At 54.0% G+C, this 19,115-nt stretch overlaps 6 protein-coding genes across 6 annotated transcripts; 4 read left to right on the top strand and 2 right to left on the bottom strand.

Annotated features, from left to right (window-relative positions):
* Positions 1-6,616: 6,616 nt before the first annotated feature.
* Positions 6,617-7,449, top strand: B0H18DRAFT_381478 (uncharacterized protein). The gene is made up of 5 exons (XM_048037839.1): positions 6,617-6,816; positions 6,874-6,908; positions 6,970-7,146; positions 7,276-7,337; positions 7,393-7,449. Exons 1-4 carry the CDS (start codon positions 6,776-6,778, stop codon positions 7,287-7,289), a joined length of 267 nt encoding a protein of 88 aa, XP_047892996.1. The 5' UTR covers positions 6,617-6,775; the 3' UTR covers positions 7,290-7,337; positions 7,393-7,449.
* Positions 7,450-7,455: 6 nt separating this feature from the next.
* On the top strand, positions 7,456-8,860 carry B0H18DRAFT_381498 (uncharacterized protein). Its single transcript, XM_048037840.1, has 6 exons — positions 7,456-7,646; positions 7,788-7,928; positions 8,005-8,020; positions 8,110-8,161; positions 8,227-8,258; positions 8,316-8,860. Exons 1-6 carry the CDS (start codon positions 7,622-7,624, stop codon positions 8,713-8,715), a joined length of 666 nt encoding a protein of 221 aa, XP_047892995.1. The 5' UTR covers positions 7,456-7,621; the 3' UTR covers positions 8,716-8,860.
* A 999-nt stretch (positions 8,861-9,859) lies between these two features.
* Positions 9,860-10,260, top strand: B0H18DRAFT_1009205 (uncharacterized protein). Its single transcript, XM_048028842.1, has one exon. The coding sequence runs from the start codon at positions 9,873-9,875 to the stop codon at positions 10,092-10,094; it is 222 nt and encodes a 73-aa protein (XP_047892994.1). The 5' UTR covers positions 9,860-9,872; the 3' UTR covers positions 10,095-10,260.
* Position 10,261: 1 nt separating this feature from the next.
* On the top strand, positions 10,262-10,593 carry B0H18DRAFT_1009204 (uncharacterized protein). The gene has a single exon (XM_048028841.1). It carries the CDS (start codon positions 10,314-10,316, stop codon positions 10,560-10,562), a length of 249 nt encoding a protein of 82 aa, XP_047892993.1. The 5' UTR covers positions 10,262-10,313; the 3' UTR covers positions 10,563-10,593.
* Positions 10,594-11,884: 1,291 nt separating this feature from the next.
* B0H18DRAFT_822427 (uncharacterized protein) lies at positions 11,885-12,493 on the bottom strand (the record flags this gene model as incomplete). The annotated part of the gene is made up of 2 exons (XM_048039310.1): positions 11,885-12,373; positions 12,401-12,493. Coding segments are annotated over 2 exons (582 nt in total), but the record flags the coding sequence as incomplete, so codon positions are not given.
* Positions 12,494-13,487: 994 nt separating this feature from the next.
* B0H18DRAFT_1009196 (Sec7-domain-containing protein) lies at positions 13,488-19,098 on the bottom strand. The gene is made up of 19 exons (XM_048028840.1): positions 18,725-19,098; positions 18,311-18,670; positions 18,018-18,260; positions 17,360-17,967; positions 17,194-17,310; positions 17,114-17,134; positions 16,776-17,054; positions 16,609-16,726; positions 16,474-16,559; positions 16,349-16,426; positions 16,179-16,293; positions 15,714-16,123; positions 15,365-15,660; positions 15,091-15,312; positions 14,924-15,041; positions 14,503-14,876; positions 14,345-14,445; positions 13,894-14,282; positions 13,488-13,830 (listed from the first exon to the last, which is right to left on the bottom strand). The coding sequence occupies exons 1-19, from the start codon at positions 18,999-19,001 to the stop codon at positions 13,576-13,578; spliced, it is 4,467 nt and encodes a 1,488-aa protein (XP_047892991.1). The 5' UTR covers positions 19,002-19,098; the 3' UTR covers positions 13,488-13,575.
* Positions 19,099-19,115: the final 17 nt, after the last annotated feature.

Genomic DNA, 19,115 nt, shown 5'->3' with positions numbered 1-19,115 from the left:
GGCCCTTGACGTCAGCCACAGGCCTCCTGCGGTCGGGTAGCGCGGACGCTGGGCGGATGCATGACCAAACGACTAGAACGTGCGGGACCAGCTGGTCAGCGCATTTCACCCACCTGCGACCCCGTCGGGCGTTCGTCTTCTTAGCGATGGGCACCTTTGCTTCGAGCACGGGGTTGCATGGTCAAGTGCGCGCCCCGAAGCGCCGGCGTGTCGCGTCCACCGTACAAACGAGACCGACCAGAGACCGACAGCCGAAGGGTAGTACAACAACGATGTTCCGGACCCGGGTCACATAATTTGGCATGTATGTGGCCGGAACCCGGTAGGTCGTAAGACGCGCAGTTGAGGTGTCTGTGCCTGTACCGCGGGTACCAGCACGGTCGTCGAAGGTCTGTCAGCGCACTCATCGCACGAGGTACTGACGCGGTACACCACTCAACGAAACACCCGAGTAGCAAAACATCGCAGCCCTCCAACCCCGCGCCGACGTCCGGAGGGGGCTAGAACACGCCGTCTGTTGCGTTAGACGACTCAACTCCAACAACGTTTTGAACTTTGACGTGCCTATCATTGTTCACCTGCTAGTCTGACATTGCGCGCGCCCCGAGAAAAAGTTCCATTCGTACCATTCGAAGGTCACAGAACCTATTTGTCAAGCCCGATGACGACAGGTGAGCTTAATTGTTTGAATCATTGCAAACGCGCGTCGATCCTGCTTTTACAAATGGGCTGCCATGGGTCACCTGAAACTGTACGCATGTTCTTCAGCTAGCTAACCAAAGACACTCAAAGGAAACATAGACAGACCGGCTCCTGAAAGTCGATTGTAGTGCGTCCATCCCCGCCATCGACCGCCCTTGACTCGGGAGTTCAATTCAGGGAGGAGGGACCATTGAACTGACAGCGCGATGTTTGACGAGGTAATGGTTGTACGCCTTACTTCGTGTTCATTACGCAGCTGTTTATGACGCATTCGCCCTGAAAAGGTGGTACTATGTACAACTCGTTAAACCGGTATCATCGCAATAGCTTGACGGCCCACCTAAGCACGACCTTCGCACACTTGATGTTCAGATGGGACAATCGTCTGCATCATACTAGGAGCAATCAAAGGTAAAGACACGCACTTCCGGTAGAGTAGTATTGTACCGGTTTGCTATTGAATCTGCAGGTTGTCAGTGCGAGCGGAGTCAACGGACACGACATACACCGAGCCACGACCTCATCCATCAATTCGGAGACGTGAAATCTGGCCGCACTTACCATCTTCAGCATAGTAGATGAGCGTTGCGGCTTTTATGGAAGCCTGAGACAACGGTTAACATTCCCGTGACAACGTTCAAGTTGAAGCATTGACGCTGGCCCGGGGCGCAGCAGCGGCGCCACAAAACGTCCCATTTAGGCAAGTGTGCACAGGTCAATCGGAATGAGATCTGGTACATAACCATCTCCGCCACCAGCGGCAGCACGAGTTGACTTCAGGCGTCCGAGTCCTCTGTCAGGTCAACAGCAATCATTCGGCACGCAGTACTGTGCACACGGGCAATCGATCTCATCAGCCTCAAACCTGGACTTGAACGCATGAACGTTCACTTCGAACACCTGCCTGCAGAGAGAGATACCCGGTATGCATGCTTGTTGATACCTACGTTTGCCAGGGATACACGAATACCCTGATGTATTGTATTGTTTCAAGGTTGAGTGTTACCTTTATTGTGTAGCCATGTGTTTGAGTCTCTGTCAAATCGTATACGTACGTAGCATCACGCAAGGTCTTACAGACGAGTCCTCCTCCATGCAGTCGCTTTAGCTCCTACGGTGAGGTGGCGCTGCCCAGTAAGGCATCGTCCACGAATACTTTTCAGAGCAATCTATCTGTACCTACATCATGATGGCGGTTTCCCGCTCACTATGTACGCTGCCGTTCAGAAAAGGTCTACGCGTTGTCTATCGGTCACTGTACAGATGTCTGTTGCTACGTTGCTTATGCGTTCGCTGACTCTCCGGTCAAGCTGTCAGCCTTTTTCTCCTCTTCCTTCCTGCTGTTCGCGCGCTAGATCCGCCTCGCGACGGGCCTTGCCATCCCCCAGTCCATACCCGATCTGTCGGACGACCAGCCAGGCGGGGAACAAGGAGATGGCCCACATGCCAAAGTTCAAGTACACCCCGCCGACCGAGGCAAAGATGGGCACACTATTCAGTCCGTACTGCGAATGAATCGCGTCAGCACGGTGTCTTGTGGCGGGGGTGGGGGTGGGTGTGGGCATGACTTACGCTAACAGCTTGTGCGGCCGACTCGGTGCCTCGAAGCAACCCGGCGATGCGTACGACCTCGGCCTCGCTGTCGGCGAGGGTGCCGACGACGAAGTACCTGCGCTGGCATCAGTCCCGTGTCCAATTCTGTGAGACGTTCGCTTACAGATACAAATACTGGACCTGATAGCCGATGACGAGGAACAGGAAGAGTCCGAAGCCTTTGCCAAAGCCCGCGTCGACCCAGTCGTACGTCGGCTGCGTTCTCCGGAACTCGGTGACGAGGATCGTCGCCCAGATCCACCACACGCCCTGCAGGCCGAAGACGGTGAAGAAGGCCCAGCGGGCGCGCGTGTGCAGCCTGAGCTTCGTGTGGTCGAGGAAGGCGCCCAGCAGATTGCCCGCGATCATGGCGACTATGCCGGAGACGAACGAGCCGAGGGCGCGCACGCGCACGGTGAACCAGAGGGACTGGTAGGTGTATGTGACGGCCTCGGAGTAGACGGTTTGCGCGATGAGGGGGGCGATGAGCAGGAAGTTCTTGCTGAAGAAGAGCTTTGTCGTGTCCTTCAGTTCCGCGATGCTGCCGTTCGTGATCTTCAGCCGGACGGGGACTCCGTCCTTCCGCTGCACCTGCTCTGGCTTGCTCAGCAAGAGACCCGCGAACGGCCCCAGGGCTTGCAGCGCGATGATTATGAGGTACACCTTGTACGAGATGCTGCCGGCCTCGTTTCTCTTTGAGTTGATTCCGAGATTGATGGCGCCCCCGAGGATCTGTCCGCCGACCTGGAAGCTGAGCCAAAGCCCCAAGAAGCGGCCCTGATTGTATGGCTCGGGGTACGCCAACGCGATCGCTGCCTCCGACATCCAGAAGACGCCTGCCGACAAGCCACAGAGGGCGGCACCAAAGAGGACAAACCACTCGGTGCCATACCTGTTGTTGGTGTACAGCCCGGCGGCGTACGGTACGTATCCCATCGTGCCTATGATGAGCGTCCACTTGATCCCGATCGCTTTAACCACGATACTTGAGAGCATGCAGGTGACGACCATAAGACAGGATGTGAGCGCGTTGCTCGCGTTGACCAGGTACGGTTTCTGCGCCCCTCCCGCTCCGAGGGAGTTCATAGCGCCCCAGAGGCCCGGAGCCAGCAGGTTGCAGACTCCGAGGATGACGGCGTTGTACATCGTCGAGCGGTACCATTTCGCTGCCATTCATTGATTCATTATGAGCGATCGCGAGATCGACCATGACATGAATAGGCTCACGCTTCACCACCACCTTGGCGTCCGCGCTCTGGACCTCGATGTCGGTGGCGTCCAGGTCCTCTTTGAAATCCGCCATCGCTGGGTCCGTTATCGAGGTGCTGTCTCGGTCAGTGCAAGATTTTGCGGACTCGGGTCAGGCTTAAAGGTAATCGTGCAAACCTTCCGGGAGCGCCGTAACGAGCCGGAAAGGCGCTCGTCTCGTATCGCGTCCCTGAGATTGCTTCCGTATGTCCTTCGCGGCTCAACGAACGTGGCTATGGTGATGGCGGGCTACATTTACTTGGCGGGCTCATGCTGCAGGTACATTCAACAGTTAGTCCATACACAGCGACCGTCCGGGAGAGCTCTTACCTCAGATGTTCAAACGACCACGGATATTGAACCGTGTCCCAGCGGCGTCTGCCGCAGCAGCGATTCTCACTGCGAGGCCGCCGTTGATTATCTGTGGAACTCTGAAGTGACATCGAAGGGGAGCTTGTGAGAGTATTGTGAGAGTAGATAGCAAAGTGTTGCAACTCAGGCCCAGCGCTTCCATCATTGAAGCTCAAAATTGGGTCAAGATGTCGATTCCACACCACAGGCCAGCCATGATAGGCAATTCTGCAGGCGGGTCGCCCGGACGCCCGGAAGGAACGCAGGTCAATGATGAATTGCGCACCTTCCTCAAACCTTCCTGTTGGCTTTCTTAGAACCAGCCTGAGGGCCGCCGTAAGATCGACGCATGGATTATGCTCCGCAGTAAGGCAACAGAGACTGGCTAGGATGCATCGTGACTGTTCTGCGTTATTGGGCGCGAGGTCAATGACTCCTTTATTGACGAGTCCAACTCGCACCGGAACCAAGTAGCGACGACGTCCAGGCATTTCAGGCAAGACGGACCATGCGGAGCCGCGCGCCCAGACAGGTAGACCACAACCAATTGCAAGCATATGGACCCACTTCATGGGCAAGCCGAGCGCGGACGAGCTCGAATGCAGCGAGTTGCAAGATCGACGGGGCCTAACGACAGTGTCAACCGGAAAGAGAACTGACATTGAATCTTCGCACCGAGTAATGATGGGTAGTCCGAGTCTTCCGCTCAGAGCTATGAGTCCACATAGTGAACGAACCGCCCAGCTGTTCTCTCCACCATATGGCTTGCCGATCTTTTGTGCGTACTCGTCACGCAGCGGACCCTGTCCGCCACGATCGCTAGAATCTTAAATGCCTTCTTCGTGCTGCATCCGCCAGAGGCTCCTGTCTGCGTTCACGGGTGCGCCTTGCGTGTCCGATGAAAGCCGGCATGGGCTCAGTGCGCATCGTCAGTCGATCTCCACCTTCCCCCGCGTCTGGATCTGAATCCAAGCTGATGCTGCTGCTCATCAGAGGGGCATCCACGCTCTGAAGTCAGCAAAATAAAGCACGGCATTGAGGGGAAGCGCGGTACGTATGGCAAACTGGTTGAATAAGTCAACGCTGGAATCGCCAAGATGCTGCGTAGTTTGAGGAAGAGCTCGTGCGTCTCGCACGGAGGGGCGGTGACGGCGGTCGGTCGAGCACCACATATGACCTGGGGACGAGGGTTAGACATGCCATGGACCGGTACGAGTGACTCACCCCAGCCCTCGATCCCTCACCAATAAATCCCGCGTCGTTCGTGAATGCTTGTGAGCAAGGCTAAATGGGCTTCGGGGTTCAGAACGGGTGATTTGAAATCATCATTTCCCTAGTACTCTGACATGCAGCTTCATTGAGCTTCAGAGCAAGAAAACGCATCGCCAAAAGCTAACCTGGCCTATAAGGCCATACAAGACCCTTATAAGCGGCGGAATCAATGTAAGGAGTCAACGGACACGACATACTTACACCGAGTCACGACTCCCTCATTCATCAATTCGGAGACGTGCAATCTGGCCGCACTAGCCATCCTCAGCATAGAAGTTGAGCGGCGCGGTTTTATGAAAGCCTGAGACAACGATTAACATTACCGTGACAACGTTCAATACCGTGACGCTGGCCCGGCGCGGGGCGCAGCGGCGACGCCACAAAACGTCCCATTTAGGCAAATGTGCACAGGTCAATCGGAATCAGATCTGGGATATAACCGTCTCCGCGACCAGCGGCAGCACGAGTTGACTTCAGGCGTCCGAGTCCTCTGTCAGGTCAACAGCAATTCTTCGGCACGCAGTACTGTGCGCACACGGGGCAATTCATCAGCCTCATACCTGGACTGCCACGGCCCACAGTTTCGCAGGCATCATTTACCACGTCACCAGTCTTCTGGCAGCCCAGTGCAGGTAGCACAACAATCAAAGTCAATATCGGAGGTGTGAAGAGGCGCGTACTCGGAAGACGCTGTTTTGGTGCACCATTGGTGGACTTCTCGAAGCACGACGGCATTGATACCTCCGTGGGCTCTTAGTACTAGCAGCGCAGCGGATGGTGCAAGGTGCGATCACCAGGTGCGGCGTAGCCTGACGTTCTGTGTCAGTACATATCAGGTTGGTCCGAATGCATCGCGTAGGTGTCATGCCAGTGCTCATCCTGCTGTCTCCAGGTTACCGAATTGTGGCCTCGATGGACCAACCACTGGCAAGTACAGTAGCACTAGCCATCGTTGCAGGGCGCGTCGTGTAAGCTTTTTCTGCATTAACCATCTCTGCAATATACATGTTTCAGAGAACAAAGCGGTAGCTACCGCCACTGTTCAGAATGCCACAGAGCACGTTCTGCGCTCAAGTCGGACGTTCCTCTCCTTCTACTTACCTCACATCACATCGCCAAGCGAGGTCCAGTCACCAGCGCCACCAGTGGTCAATATCGCTCGTGGCGATGATTCCTTGGACACATGCACCAGATATCCACACTTCTTCTGACTGCGCGCTGGCGTCCATGACACGGGAACTATGGCTACATTGACATCCATCTACTTCGTGTGGACAATCGCATGGCGCTGCGAAGGGAAGCGGCTGCGACCCTTACAAAGTAGCAAAGTGGTCACCTACTGTGCGTCTTATCGCTCGCTTTTCGCATGTGCGTGAACTGATATCTCTTGTTGAGTTGTGCTTCGATTCCCGAGAAGCTGCGGCGGGCCACTGCCCCATGCACCCAACACCTTGTATATGGATCCCTACCCTCGACCACTCATCGGATTCTGCTTCACTGTCAGTCAAACCTTATTGGTGCGAGCATAATTCGGCGCGTCGAAGCCAACGCATGCGCTGCCAGTGCCGCGAAACCCCTTTCTTGAGGCCCCAAAGGCCCTTCGTCCGCCATGTCGAGCAACCCGCAATTGATATACCAGCTGGACTCCGCGTACGCGATGTCTCTTCTTACACGCTCTCGTACATTGTCTGACGTGTTTACGTACAGTTTAATCCAGAACTTCTTGCTCGCTGCTCCGTTTGGTAAGCACTACGATGCTCTATTCCTGGTGCTCCTTCGAAGTGACACCCCTCTGCGCACCAGCGCTCTACGCATATGACCGGCTGATCACGTTTGATCGCGAGGTGGATCTCATATGGGGACGTCCGAGCCAGCGAAGGATACCCATCGTGCCTATTCTCTACGTGCTGATGCACGTATCCACTCCACTGTATTTCGTGATTAACATCGCTACCTGGTGGGACCTCGATTGTAAGGCAAGTCCTCCTTCGCTATGGCACGTACTGTATGCCGTACATGGCTGCTAACGCTCAACATTTGCAGAGGTTCGTGGAACTTACCGGCCGATATAGTCGCCGCTTCCGGAAATCTGACCGGTGCATATTGCAGTGTGTATGCGCTGAACCTAGCCTACGGTGCTGACACTTGTGTCATGTACTTGACATGGGGAGGTGAGACTATGTGCGTCCTCATGTCAATCACTGAGAACGCATTCGAGACATTCAGCAATCTCCGCCCTGCGCGTATACGCGATCAATCCACGAGACTGGTCAGTACCCATCATGGTCTTCGCCCTGTCCCTCGTTCCAGTGGCTACGAACCTGGTGCGCCCAATTTATCAGACTCGAGTCTGCGCCGATCGTGCAAGTGGACATTGATGATACTTCCCAGCACCGGAACATTCTCATGATCTGGGAGGTTCTTCCGCCTTCCTACACATGCACAATCACGAACAATGTCCCTGCGCGAGTCCAAAGCATGTCAGTATCATCTCAATGCTCGGGGTTTTGCCCTCTCGTCCGCGGTTGCTGACCTCGCACACCCGTAGATGTACGCCTGACGACTGTCCCGTCTGTCCCATCCTTTTGCTTACTGACCTGAATTGAATCTCTTGCTGCCAGTCGAGATCGCGACGCGCGTCAGTACTGTCGTCGGCGATGCGCTCGTGCTGCTCGCAACTTGGCGCGTCACGTACGGCGTCAAGCGGATGTCGCACCTCACCAAGTCGGACATTCCCCTCACGCTGCTCCTCCTGCGAGACGGTGAGCATTCTGCCTGATGCGCCGCTGTAGCTTCTCGTCGTTGTCTGACGGTATATCATTGTCGGTCGCGTCTCAGGAACGCTTTACTTTGGGTGAGTGTGTCGATCGCAGGCGAGGAGACTGCCGATCATACCGAGATTATAACCTTGTGGCTCAACTCCTCCCCTTCTGTGTCCATTAGCTCTTTGCTCGTCCTAAACATCTTCAGCGCGGTCTGTTGGGCCAAGATACCCGTGAGTCCCTTCCTTCTACATCCATTCCGACATCCCAGTGTTCAATCTGACCACCGATTCCACAGGCAATCCAAGATTTTGACAATTTTATATACTCGTATGCATTTCCTGCTATCAGGCGACACCGTCTGATCGTTGTTGACCCATCATGCAGGTTCACCACACTCCTTCTCTCGCGACTCTTCTTCAATCTCCGCGAAGTCTCTCTCCTGCAGAGCACCCTCCGCGCGGACCAAGCTTCCGGGGACGCTGATATGCATACTCTATCCTGGGAGCCCGCTGAGCGTGCGGGTGTCTCCCAGGGCCCATCGGCGCTGCAGTTTTGGTCATATTCGACGGCGTTCGGTTCGCTGGGAGGCTCGCTGGCCTTCACGGACGAGGAGCAAGCGGCCTCGACGACAACGAAGGAGAAGAATGCTGGGATGCCGAGAGATTTCGCCGACTATGACGGGACGTCGAACTCGGACTCGAGCCCAGCGTTGGCCTCGGGGAAAGATGAAGAGGGTGCCAGTGGAGATGTAGAGATGGCAGTGCTAGAGACATGGCCTTCCTGACGTGAGTCTCAGACTATTGTAGACTGGCCGCTTCGGGGCGTCGAGCCGTGATAGGATGTATTCACATGTTGTCCGCGTCTCGACGCTGTGAGCCATTTGGTACGTAGTCCTATCAGCTAATGCTCGGTCGAAGCGAAAATTTCAGGTGGCTAGCGCTGATGAACATACTTGTATCCCAGTCCCGCGTAACACTCTTGAACGAGTTGAGACATTGCAATCCGTGACTACGTGACACGCTCGGGCGCCCCTGACAGTGACAACGGGAGTATAGCTACAGTATAGATCAAGATCAAGATTGCAAGCCAGAAGATGCATATACATAGCATATACTATCAGCACAAACGAGACACATCATGAATGGCATGCGGAGTTTAGTGAGGACAAGGACATTGTCATCGGGAAAGTAGCGTTTGGGATCCAGAATTAGAACGAGACATGGAATATGGGTTACATCGAATGAAGACGGTACAACATTACGAACTGGGAGGTCATGACCTAGTGGTTGAGTCGATGGAATTCGTACAGTATGAAAGTTGAGGGAGTCAAACAGGATGGAGCTCTTGGTCGATTCAGTCGCCGGTGAAAGTTGTGACTCGGAGCCTGGATCGATGAGCTTAGACGCAGGTCAGTGCCAGTGACAAAACCGCAGAATTTGAACGTACTGTCGCGCTGTATACAATATAGGAGTCATTCCACGCCAGCTGTGGGGTCGCCTTCCTCCAAGCTACTGAGGATTGCCATCATCTCCCCCATTCGGGTTGTCCATCTCATCTTGAATTGCCTTGGAACAGGCATCCTTTACGCGGATAGCAGGCCAACCGCCCTGGTTTGCAAGGGTACTACCAATGTTTTCTTCCAAGTCGCCGACCATTGACATCACGCCGTCTTTGAAACATTTCTGTAAGTTGGAACGCAAAGCTTTTTGTATCTTTGGGTCGAGGCGTGTTTCACCTACTAATCCCTCAACGCATGTCAAGAATGCGCCAATGGCGGGCCGCCACACCGCGGCCGATTGTTTCAACGACAGCAAGTACGAGTGACTCTGCTGCGATTCTGAGACAATCCCGCACGCTTCTTCGATTGACAAAACGATGTTAGCCACTACTTTGTCCAGCTTTGGAGGCGTGCTTTGGTCTTGACGCAACATAAGGTCGTCGATGAAGGATAGGGTGCTAGTATCCGCATCGACATGCTCTGGGGCCGTCTGTTCACCACCGCGACGGAGACATTCGCGAATCACCCAACCGGTGAATTCCACTAGTGCAAGGCGTAGGAACATAACCTCGCGGTCCGACCCGGATTTTAGCCCCTGTTGCCCGCCCTGTGATGGCAGCCTGAGGGGATGGTTCAGGTCGGAGGTGATCCTCGCCAGAAAATAGCACGTGTTCAATAGCACGTCTTCCCAACACGACATCGGTAGATCCAGGTTCCTTCGTTTCATCTCGAGGACGGTCCCGCAGATCCTGAGCACATGTCGTGTAAGGCGGGTGAACGCGCCGCGCGAAACTCCGGCAATAGCGTCCACACGGTCGTGGTGTTGCAGCGTCTGTCTTTCTGGCGAATCCGCGAAGTGCGACTCGAAGTACTGCACTATCCGTATGCTCCATCGTGCCCCCGACCGTGACTGTGTGTCAGGCTCTGACGGATGTCCTCTGCTCCCCAAAGACACGAGCACCTGTAGAAAGACAACAAACTTCTCCAAAAGCTTGTTCCTCAGGTCGACGGCCTCCCCTTCTAGTACCTCAACAGTCGACCGAGAATCAAGTAACGGTGCATCCGACAGGGAATCTGGGCGGTGCGCAACTTCCCACCAAAGAGTGTGGTCTAAGAGGACCACGGCTGTGTAGCAGAATGATGCATCCCCTTGTATGTCCAATAACTCTGACAGCTCGGAGGCGAGTTCGGTGGTGGACTTCACCACGGGGACAAGTAACCCGGATAAAGATTTCGATGTCGGCATGGACAGCATCCACATGCTCCAGCAGATTTGGCGCAGAACGGGGTACCCCATTTTTGGCCGATTCGTCATCAAAGTGGCCAGTGCATGAAGGGATTTCGACAAAAACGCTGCATGCCAGCGTTGGTCTGCGACACTCGTGAAGAGGGATGATACGACGTGTCGACGATTCATGCCAATGTAGATGATGGTGTTGACCAAGGATATCAGATCGTCTTCAGAGAGCTCGGCCCACATTTCTGGAGTTCGACGGGACAGTAGCTGCCTGTAGAACTGGTCGACGAGGTTGCCCAGTTCAACGTATTCGCCGGTGTCAAGTCGGGAGGATCTGTGTCTCCCTGAGGAAACCGCTCGAATAAGTCGCAGTCTCAGCGCGTGCGAGAACAGTACGATATTGCTAGTTGAAGATCGACCCATGAATTGCATGCCCTCGAACAAGCCCAATTGGACTAGTGCGTCTTCAGGACGATAATTGTAGAGGATGTATGGTGGAAGTTGTTGTAGTCGGATGTCCCAAGGTACAGGGATCCCTCTGATCTGGAATGCAATCGTCCGGGCATCATCGGCTTCAGGATCTGCCTCCGTCAGAAGGCGCACGAGGGTCCGTGCGTATGGAGCCGCCGTATCTACCGGTGGCTCTGGCTGATTAGGGAGAGGTCGTGAAAGTTGGCGTGTCAAGAGTCTGACAGCGCCTGCGTGGATGAAGAGGGATCTGTGTTCGACTAGCGCTGGGAACTCGCAGAGTTCTTTGAGGACCAGCCGTATGTGTGCGTCCTCTCCTGCGCGCGCCGAAAACCTGAGCATGATGATTATCCGAGCCAGAGCGCGAGCGTTCATGTGAGTCGCATTTTGTGCCAAATACACGTCCTCTCGCAAACGGAGAATATTCGCGGGTCCGAGAGCAGTGACCTCCGGCGGCAGGCCGCCTTCCGTGTCAGGGAAAACATCTCGCAAGGTGGGAAATGTTCCTCTCCATGTTCCTCGGAACCATGACATCACTAGGACATCCCAAGCGGTCTGAGCCAGCTCGTGGTCTTCATGATCGAGCGTCTTCCTGAAAACGGTCACGACGACCCACAGTTTAGCCAAGGCGGCTGGGATATGCCACACTATGATTATCCGAACAGAGTTCGCCAATGACAGGATAAGGGAGGTTAATGACGTCTTGTATGGGCAGCTTGGGTTCAGGATGGACCTAATGTGTGTCCAGCAGTATACCGAAGTCATTGCGCAGACGAGGACAGCTGCGACAATGGCCACCGTCTTGTTGATGTACCATAGGAAATTGACCAGGCCGGCAAAGAAGAGCAGGAAGGATATGTGCAGGAGGAAAGGGAGGAAGGGAAGGACCTGTGACAGTCTCCAGCTCCGGATGTTGTCATGACGATGTTGAAGCTGTCGACCTCTCGTTCCGATATGAGGATCATCGCGACCCTCAAGGAGGACGGCGAGCCATTCTTTTGTCAGAACGGCTAGGAATGCAGTGGAGACGCTTGCGATAAGGCTGGAGAACCATAACACGTTGATCCGCACAGCGACAGCACTGGGATGAGCACTGAGCAGCGTTGATGATGATTGCCGGATATCGTCTGAGGTGGAGCACATATCCGTGGTCGACCCGAGCGATTTGTACGATTCTAGCACAAATGCCGTCACCATGGCGGAGAACAGGGTTGCCTGGATATCGTCGTAAGAGCAGATCTGGCACTATGAATCGAAAATGCTTACGAAGAGGAGTAACGTGTTGAGATCCTTGTCCCAACCTTTGATGAATGCTTTGTCGCCATTTTTGAACAAATCCTCGTATAACCGCCATGTTTCGTCACTGAGGTCAAACTGGCAAGCTTGTCAGAAAACTGATGTCGCCTGTTATACATGATCACTACGTACCTCCGAATCCGGTAGTAATCGTTGTGGCTGGCCCGATTTGGCTTTTCGCATCTTCCTGGCCGTGGTGCGTGAGGCGTCAGCTGTGAGGTCTGCGATGCTATCAAAACGACGTACGATCACTGCTATGACGTTCGGGATCAAGAACGTAGTTGTATCAAAGACCTTGTTTAGGGATTCCGCTGGCGAGACAACGATGGAAGGAGCTTTCAGGATCTGGGGAACCACAACGCAGCTCTGCAAGTATATATAGGCGGCCAACTAACAATCTGTCCACATCACCTGGGGAACGGCAGTCCGTACGGTTGGCATTGAGAACCAAGGACTCGACGAGTGACCTAGCCATGCTGGGGAAAGAAGAGCCCGTATGTGTAAGGCATTTCCGGATCCCTAGTGTGTGTTCAACGTGGCAGCTGTACGTATACACCACATGCAGATTAATAAACCTAAGCTCACCCGCCCTCGTTCATCAAGACTGTACAATGCGGCAAATTCCACCTACAAGCTGATTACAATGCGGTAAATGCCACCTGCCGGCTGATTATGACAGCTACCCCGCAGGATCGTGAATGAACAGCGTGTCTCGCATGAATTTCTACATTGCTACTTACCTCCCATAGCGGCATGTTTGTGCTATCGTCTAGAGTAGTCACCACGTAACGCGTAATTATGCGCCCAATTCTCCCATAATTCAGAATGCCCACGAAGGTGAAGGACGTAGGCTGAGCATACATCAGTGGATCGATTCGCGGGGCGTAAGGCCCCTGTGCTGTTAAGAGCGGTATTGATTCCCCGTCGCTCTGTTACGGGAGCACTTGATGAGTGCCATCCTTCGAGAAGTGCCGCGTGCCTGCTGTCTCAGTATCTGGTGAATGTACACATAGTCAAGAGTTCCAGCGTGTAAGAGCGATATAATGACGAACATCAGGTCCGTGGGTCTGTTGCAGCCAAATAACACGAATGGATAAATACAATAACAATGCAAAAATGTCCGCTCGCCGCATGTCAGTTGGCGCTCACGACGGCACCGGTGTCGATGGTACAGACAGTGCCTGTATCGAGGGGTTTGGCCGTGCCATATGGGCTGGCATGGGCTCGGGAAGGACCTCCCCAAGAAATCCTGGGAGGAATCGTTGGATACGCTCGAAGGTAGCGTCCCACAGTTGCCTCTGACGCTCGTCGCGCGTGTCTGGGATCGTAGGCTGGACCAATAATCCTGTAGCGTTCATCACCAGAACGACGTTCTTGAGTGACTCCGGGATGGCTTCGTACTGTCAAATTTAATCCCAGACGCAATCAGTACATTCACACAACAACTCATGCAGTCAACATACCAGTTGGTCTCTCCGATCAGTGTGCATCAGTCGATCAAGCAGATCCAAAACTTGCATCCACAACGCCTTCACATCTGCCGTCTGACCCTCCCTTGCCTCGAGATGCATAAACGCTTTACATAGCAGCGCACTTGCCCTCAACCGCGTCTCAGGCAGGCTCATAGGGTCACGCATCAGCACTTGAGGCTTGAGTAGCTCTTCCAGTAGCGGAAAAACTACCCGGTGGAAGAGCTCTTCCACCTGCGAGTGGTCTGATGCGTCCAAGGGAAGGAATGGTCCGAGGACTACACGTTGCAAGTGTACCAAGGCTGCATGTCGGATCTCGCGGGACACATTGATGGAGTGCCGACCCAGGCATGCAACCAACGGCATTGCATGCTGATTCCAAACTGAAGGAGAAGTTTGCAAATCAGATAGGCTTTACGAAAGCAAAAGAACACTGACGACTTACTCTGGTCCTGTGGGATGCCCGTCTCCGCGAAACGAGCCCAAAACTTCTTCATCTCAGCCACTATGTCAATGGCTTTTCGGCCTCGCTCGACGATCGGTGAGCTAAAGTTTGTGACTGTCAGATAGCGAATCATCACCGTGCGTGCGCGAGCCACCTACTTAGATGCATTGAGCGCTTGATTGCGCCTGCCCTGCTGTTGTGCCTCAACTGCCATGCTCGCCGCCGTCATGAACTCATCGAGCACCGCAATCAGACCTGGGAAGTTGTCACTCGTAACGTACTGCTCTGGTCCATCACCCGCGAGTGCGCTGATTAGCTCGAAGGCTTGCCGCGCAGCTTCGTGATTGCCCAAAGTAGAGCGCAGAAGTGCAAAGACGAGGTTCCATTCCGTCGAAGATCGGACCATGTCCTGGTGCGTGCGGGCAATGCGGATAAGACCCACAATGACTTGTTCCGCGACGGAAGTCGATATATGCGCAGGTAGACCGGCAAGGAGATCAAAGGACACAAAGACTTGGTCACGCAAGGATGGCTGCCGATATCATCAGTACGTCGCTCTTCAAGTGGGAGCAGTCTTACCTTGGCGGCCAGTATGAAGCAAAGCCTGAGTAGTCCGACTACTGCGCGCTCGATGAGCAAAATGCTGTACTGTAGCGGTGTGGATAACAACGCAGACAGGTGCTCGAATATGACCGGCCTGCAGTGCATCAGAACGTAAACGAGCACGGGTGTAGTACCCGACTCACCACAACTCCTCAATATGTTGCGAGGTTTGACATGCGATGCTGACCATTGTCTCCAAAAGGAACACAGACGCAGGATCATACGGAAGCGCATATGGATCTTCCTGGTATGTGCTGCCTGCTGGTACTTCATCTGCTTCTTGTTTCAAGCGAGCCACAGTACGTTCGTGCGCGAGCGCTTCCAGGGCACGTACCGCGGCGATCAGTGCATCAACGTCCAGCTGCCTGCAACGCTCAATCAGTGGGGAAGCTGCCGTACGGTCTCAGAGGCGCTCACAGAATCTGGCTGTAAAGTTCATCCACTCGGCAACTCGTGATACAGTCAATGGTGGACAACGTGTTCTCCACATCGGCGTCATTCGCGTCAGGGACGAGGGCCTCCGCGCTCGAGCTGTAAGGTGTCATCAGGTATGAAGACAACGCAGAAAGCAGGCCGTCAGAGCGTGCGGGCTGGCGTGCGGGCTGTGAGCGACGCAGGGGAATGATGGACACGCCTCCGAGGAAGTCTTCCATCTGCAGCATACGCGTTGGCAGAAGGGAATGAATGAAGAGTGTCTGGAACATCTCAAATATCTGCCACATGTCCAATGTCAGTGTGGTCCATGACTGCAAGCATGCGGACAGACCTGTGTCCACCCTTCTCGCAGAGCATTCCCATTTCCATTGACGATGTTGAACAGAACGACTGCAGCAAGCTGCCCTTTAAGGTTCGTTCCGAATTTCACCGACAGCGACGACACCGTCACGCTTTGTCCATCAATCTCGACCACCGGCCAATTCGGCACCTGCGACGATGGCAAATCTGCAACGAGACCTGTCGCCTGAGACAGTTGCACGACGACATAGTCGAAGACGTCTGCCATGCCAAAATGCCTAGCAAGTGTTGCACATTGTCGGAAACCGGTGATAGCACGCTCGATGATGTAGTCGTCATCGAACGTGATGAACGCGTATGCGATGGCCGACACGACAGGCTTCCAAACAGTCTTGAACATATCGACGTCGAAGGTGGAGGCATTGCACATCATGAGTTCGCCTGGCATTGGACGTATCAGTGTCAGCGTCCATATGGTGAGTGCTACAGCGCTCGCCTGTTTGCCGCGAACGAGCCAAAAGCTCTTTCCACGCATACTCGAAGCCTGCTTGACCAGTATGCTCTTCGGGCATGATGATCTCGCGTTTACGAATGGAATCATAGATATTTTGCTTCCCTAGTCGTCAACGATAGCCAAGTGTGCGGTCAAAACGAAGTCGAGCGTACCAAGTACTCTGCCGAGAAATCTGATCCATCGTTGACGCCCTTCAGGTTGCGCTTGTAATCATCGATCGTCATCCTTTTCTGCAGCTATGTGAGCTTTGAGCTTGTGAAGTGTTCGAAGCTCCTACTCTGATCTGAGGACTATGTTGATCCGTGTTCAACATAATGATCGAGTATGCAAGGACGTATACTGCATCCTGGGACTTCACCTCCGCTAATGCGGTGTCAATATCACTACATTCTGCATTCTGTGACGAACGCACCAGGTTCAGTAGCGATGTACACCTCTGCAAAGGTCTCCGTGATTCGATTGATCTGCTGAGACTCGCCCGGCAATCGGAACGTCTCAAGCAGCTCACGCATGGCATCAGCTACAGATTTCTGCGCGCAGTAATTAGCTCACACTCGAGCGTGCTATTGAATAACATACATCCTTGAAATCAAACAAGCCCATGAACGCTTTCAGTACGTCAATGTTCTCTGGCCTGCTGAGGAAGTCGCCCAGAAGCCGCTTGTCCATCCTCGCAGAGTTCTTCAGGAACTTGGCAAGGCTCAGTGGTCGTGGCTCGTTCGGATCCGTGTAGATCAGCTTGTGTTCTTCCAAGAACGATATACCTGTCTTGGGCTTCGTGTTGAAGCGTGCCGTGCCTGTGAGGACCAATTTTTTCCGCGACTTGGTATGCTGGAGATCTTCAGGCAAGACGAAGTGCTACAAGGAAATGCGATTAGTAAGTTCATCCCATCATATATCATATGCTGTCATCTCACCGACGGCCACGGCTCGCTTTGCTAGAAGCGTGAATTGGATTAGTTATGTGGTCCACGGACAGACGAATAAGGGTACCGACACCTTCAGCTCGAGAAGCCATGTGGTTCACGAACCCCAGAACAATGTCTAGGCATAAATCTTGCACGTTTTGTTGGTTGACTTCACGACCACCCAGTGCCTCTACGGGGTAGATGCCCTACAGATGGTGAATATTTGATAGAATGCAGTCCAGACCTTTCACCAACCTTCGTCGCGAACTCGATGATACGCTCAAACATATTCTCACAGTTCATGTCGCAGTCGTAGTTCACGTACAGGTCGACCATGAAACTCGGATGCCGCGATATCAAGCATACTGTTTCCAGGAGAAGCTCGCGAGTGTCGCCCTTGGCTGGTGCGACGAGTAATCTAGGAGTTTGCGGGGGCTTCTCCGTATCGGCTTCTAGATTTGACGGGATAGGCGTCGCTGGCCTAGGGGAGGGCTTCCCAAACGTTGACGGGCCCTTAGCCGGTGGTGGGGGTGCTAGTCTGTCTATCGAGAATGCCAAAAACAACTCTTGCTGCAACTTCAGCTTTGGACGCGTGATCTCGAACATAGTCGCAATCGACCGCAAAGCGACCTGCAAGACGCCGAAGTTGTCCGAACGCGCGAGCTGAAAGAGGAATTTGCATCCTTGGTCGACAATGAGCGCTGACAGCGAAGGGAACGCGCAAAGATGTGTGCCAGAGGCCTCGAAGGCAACGTTGAGGATACGGAGGGCAGTTAGGCGGATAGAGTCTGTGTGCAGGGGATCGTTGGGGTCAAGGACGTTGATGACTACTCGGAGGAGTTCCACAATGGAGGCCAATCCGTCTGTAGAACGTGGTTAACACATGACATGTGAAGTCCAGCGTCGTACATACATCTTGGTCGACCATCTGCAGGATGTGGTGTCCGTAGGGTCTCCGAGTCTCCACCGGTTTCCACACTCGGCGGTATATCTTCAGTGGATGCCTTCATGCTCATCTTGCCCTCTTGCTCGTCTGCGTCGTAGCCAATATCCGCGAGCTTCGCTTCCTCAACGGCCGGATCCAAGATGTGCAACTTTGAGCAAACGGTCTGCACAAGCGCATGCATCGTCGCCTCGGCTGACCGACGCAGGATCTCTTGGCACGAGGTTGAACGCCAGACACGATACACAGACGCTGCCACGTACCACTCAACCGCACTTGACAGCACGTTGTCAATACTGTCTCCAGCATCTCGCATACCTCCACGTCTCCCAGTAGGTCTCCGACCGGCCCGCAGAGCGTGTCATGAATGGTAGTCATGATCTTGAGTAGCACGACTTCATCCCCGGATGAGTCGCTGGTCTCGAACTTACAGCGCGAGATGGCATTGCTGAGTTCGGACAACGCGGCAGATAGGGATAGGGCGTTTGGGTGAATGAGACCACAAACGAAGAGATTGTGCAAGGATGTGAGCGCCGTGGACGTAATGGGGCCTGTCGACAATGGCGAGCGGATGATAGCACAGAAGGGTGAGAGAATGGTTGGAAGAGGTAGGCCCGCAACATCTGCGGCATTGACGGTCAGCAGGTTTTCACAACATCAACAGAGTCACGACAGACTTTCGACGTCCTTCAGTAACCGTTTGAGATCCTGGAAGCCGGCCATGAGCTCCTGTTCGGTGCTTCCGCGTTTCGTCGACTGGTTTGCTGATTCTTGTCTGACGCGCCTGAGTCCGAGGCTGCTTGCAAGTGCTGATTCGCGGGTGCTGAGCGAGCGTGTAGACAGTGCCCATCGCGAGTTCTTTCGCATGACCGATGTCACGGCGAGAATTTCCGAGAGGACGACGTGTTTCGTCGAGACAGCATAGTTGCCTATGTTCAGGCTCGAGAGGTCCATGGTGCAACAGTCAAAACCCTCTCAGATGGAGGTTCAGTAGAGCGCGTCGTCTGCCGAAGGACGCGTACAACGCTGTATAACGTGTCGGTGCCAAAAATGGCAACCAATGAGGTG

This window comes from Fomitopsis serialis (genome assembly GCF_022376445.1).
Source record: "Fomitopsis serialis strain Sig1Antser10 chromosome Unknown B0H18scaffold_36, whole genome shotgun sequence".
NCBI classification, from domain to species: domain Eukaryota; kingdom Fungi; phylum Basidiomycota; class Agaricomycetes; order Polyporales; family Fomitopsidaceae; genus Fomitopsis; species Fomitopsis serialis.
The sequence above is the reverse complement of the archived record's forward strand: the minus strand, read 5'-3'. Positions and strand labels throughout refer to the sequence as shown.

Coding starts and splice junctions, on each gene's coding strand:
- B0H18DRAFT_381478 (XM_048037839.1), top strand. CDS start 6,776: ATGTCGAGCAACCCGCAATTGATATACCAGCTGGACTCCGC. Junction 6,817..6,873: donor ATATACCAGCTGGACTCCGC/GTACGCGATGTC, acceptor GTTTACGTACAG/TTTAATCCAGAACTTCTTGC. Junction 6,909..6,969: donor CTTGCTCGCTGCTCCGTTTG/GTAAGCACTACG, acceptor TCTGCGCACCAG/CGCTCTACGCATATGACCGG.
- B0H18DRAFT_381498 (XM_048037840.1), top strand. CDS start 7,622: ATGTCCCTGCGCGAGTCCAAAGCAT. Junction 8,162..8,226: donor TCTGTTGGGCCAAGATACCC/GTGAGTCCCTTC, acceptor CCGATTCCACAG/GCAATCCAAGATTTTGACAA. Junction 8,259..8,315: donor TTTGACAATTTTATATACTC/GTATGCATTTCC, acceptor CCCATCATGCAG/GTTCACCACACTCCTTCTCT.
- B0H18DRAFT_1009205 (XM_048028842.1), top strand. CDS start 9,873: ATGAAGGATAGGGTGCTAGTATCCGCATCGACATGCTCTGGGGCCGTC.
- B0H18DRAFT_1009204 (XM_048028841.1), top strand. CDS start 10,314: ATGCTCCATCGTGCCCCCGACCGTGACTGTGTGTCAGGCTCTGACGGA.
- B0H18DRAFT_1009196 (XM_048028840.1), bottom strand. CDS start 19,001: ATGGACCTCTCGAGCCTGAACATAGGCAACTATGCTGTCTCGACGAAA. Junction 18,261..18,310: donor CTGTCAAGTGCGGTTGAGTG/GTACGTGGCAGC, acceptor CCTCGTGCCAAG/AGATCCTGCGTCGGTCAGCC. Junction 17,135..17,193: donor TGGCTTCTCGAGCTGAAGGT/GTCGGTACCCTT, acceptor TCACGCTTCTAG/CAAAGCGAGCCGTGGCCGTC.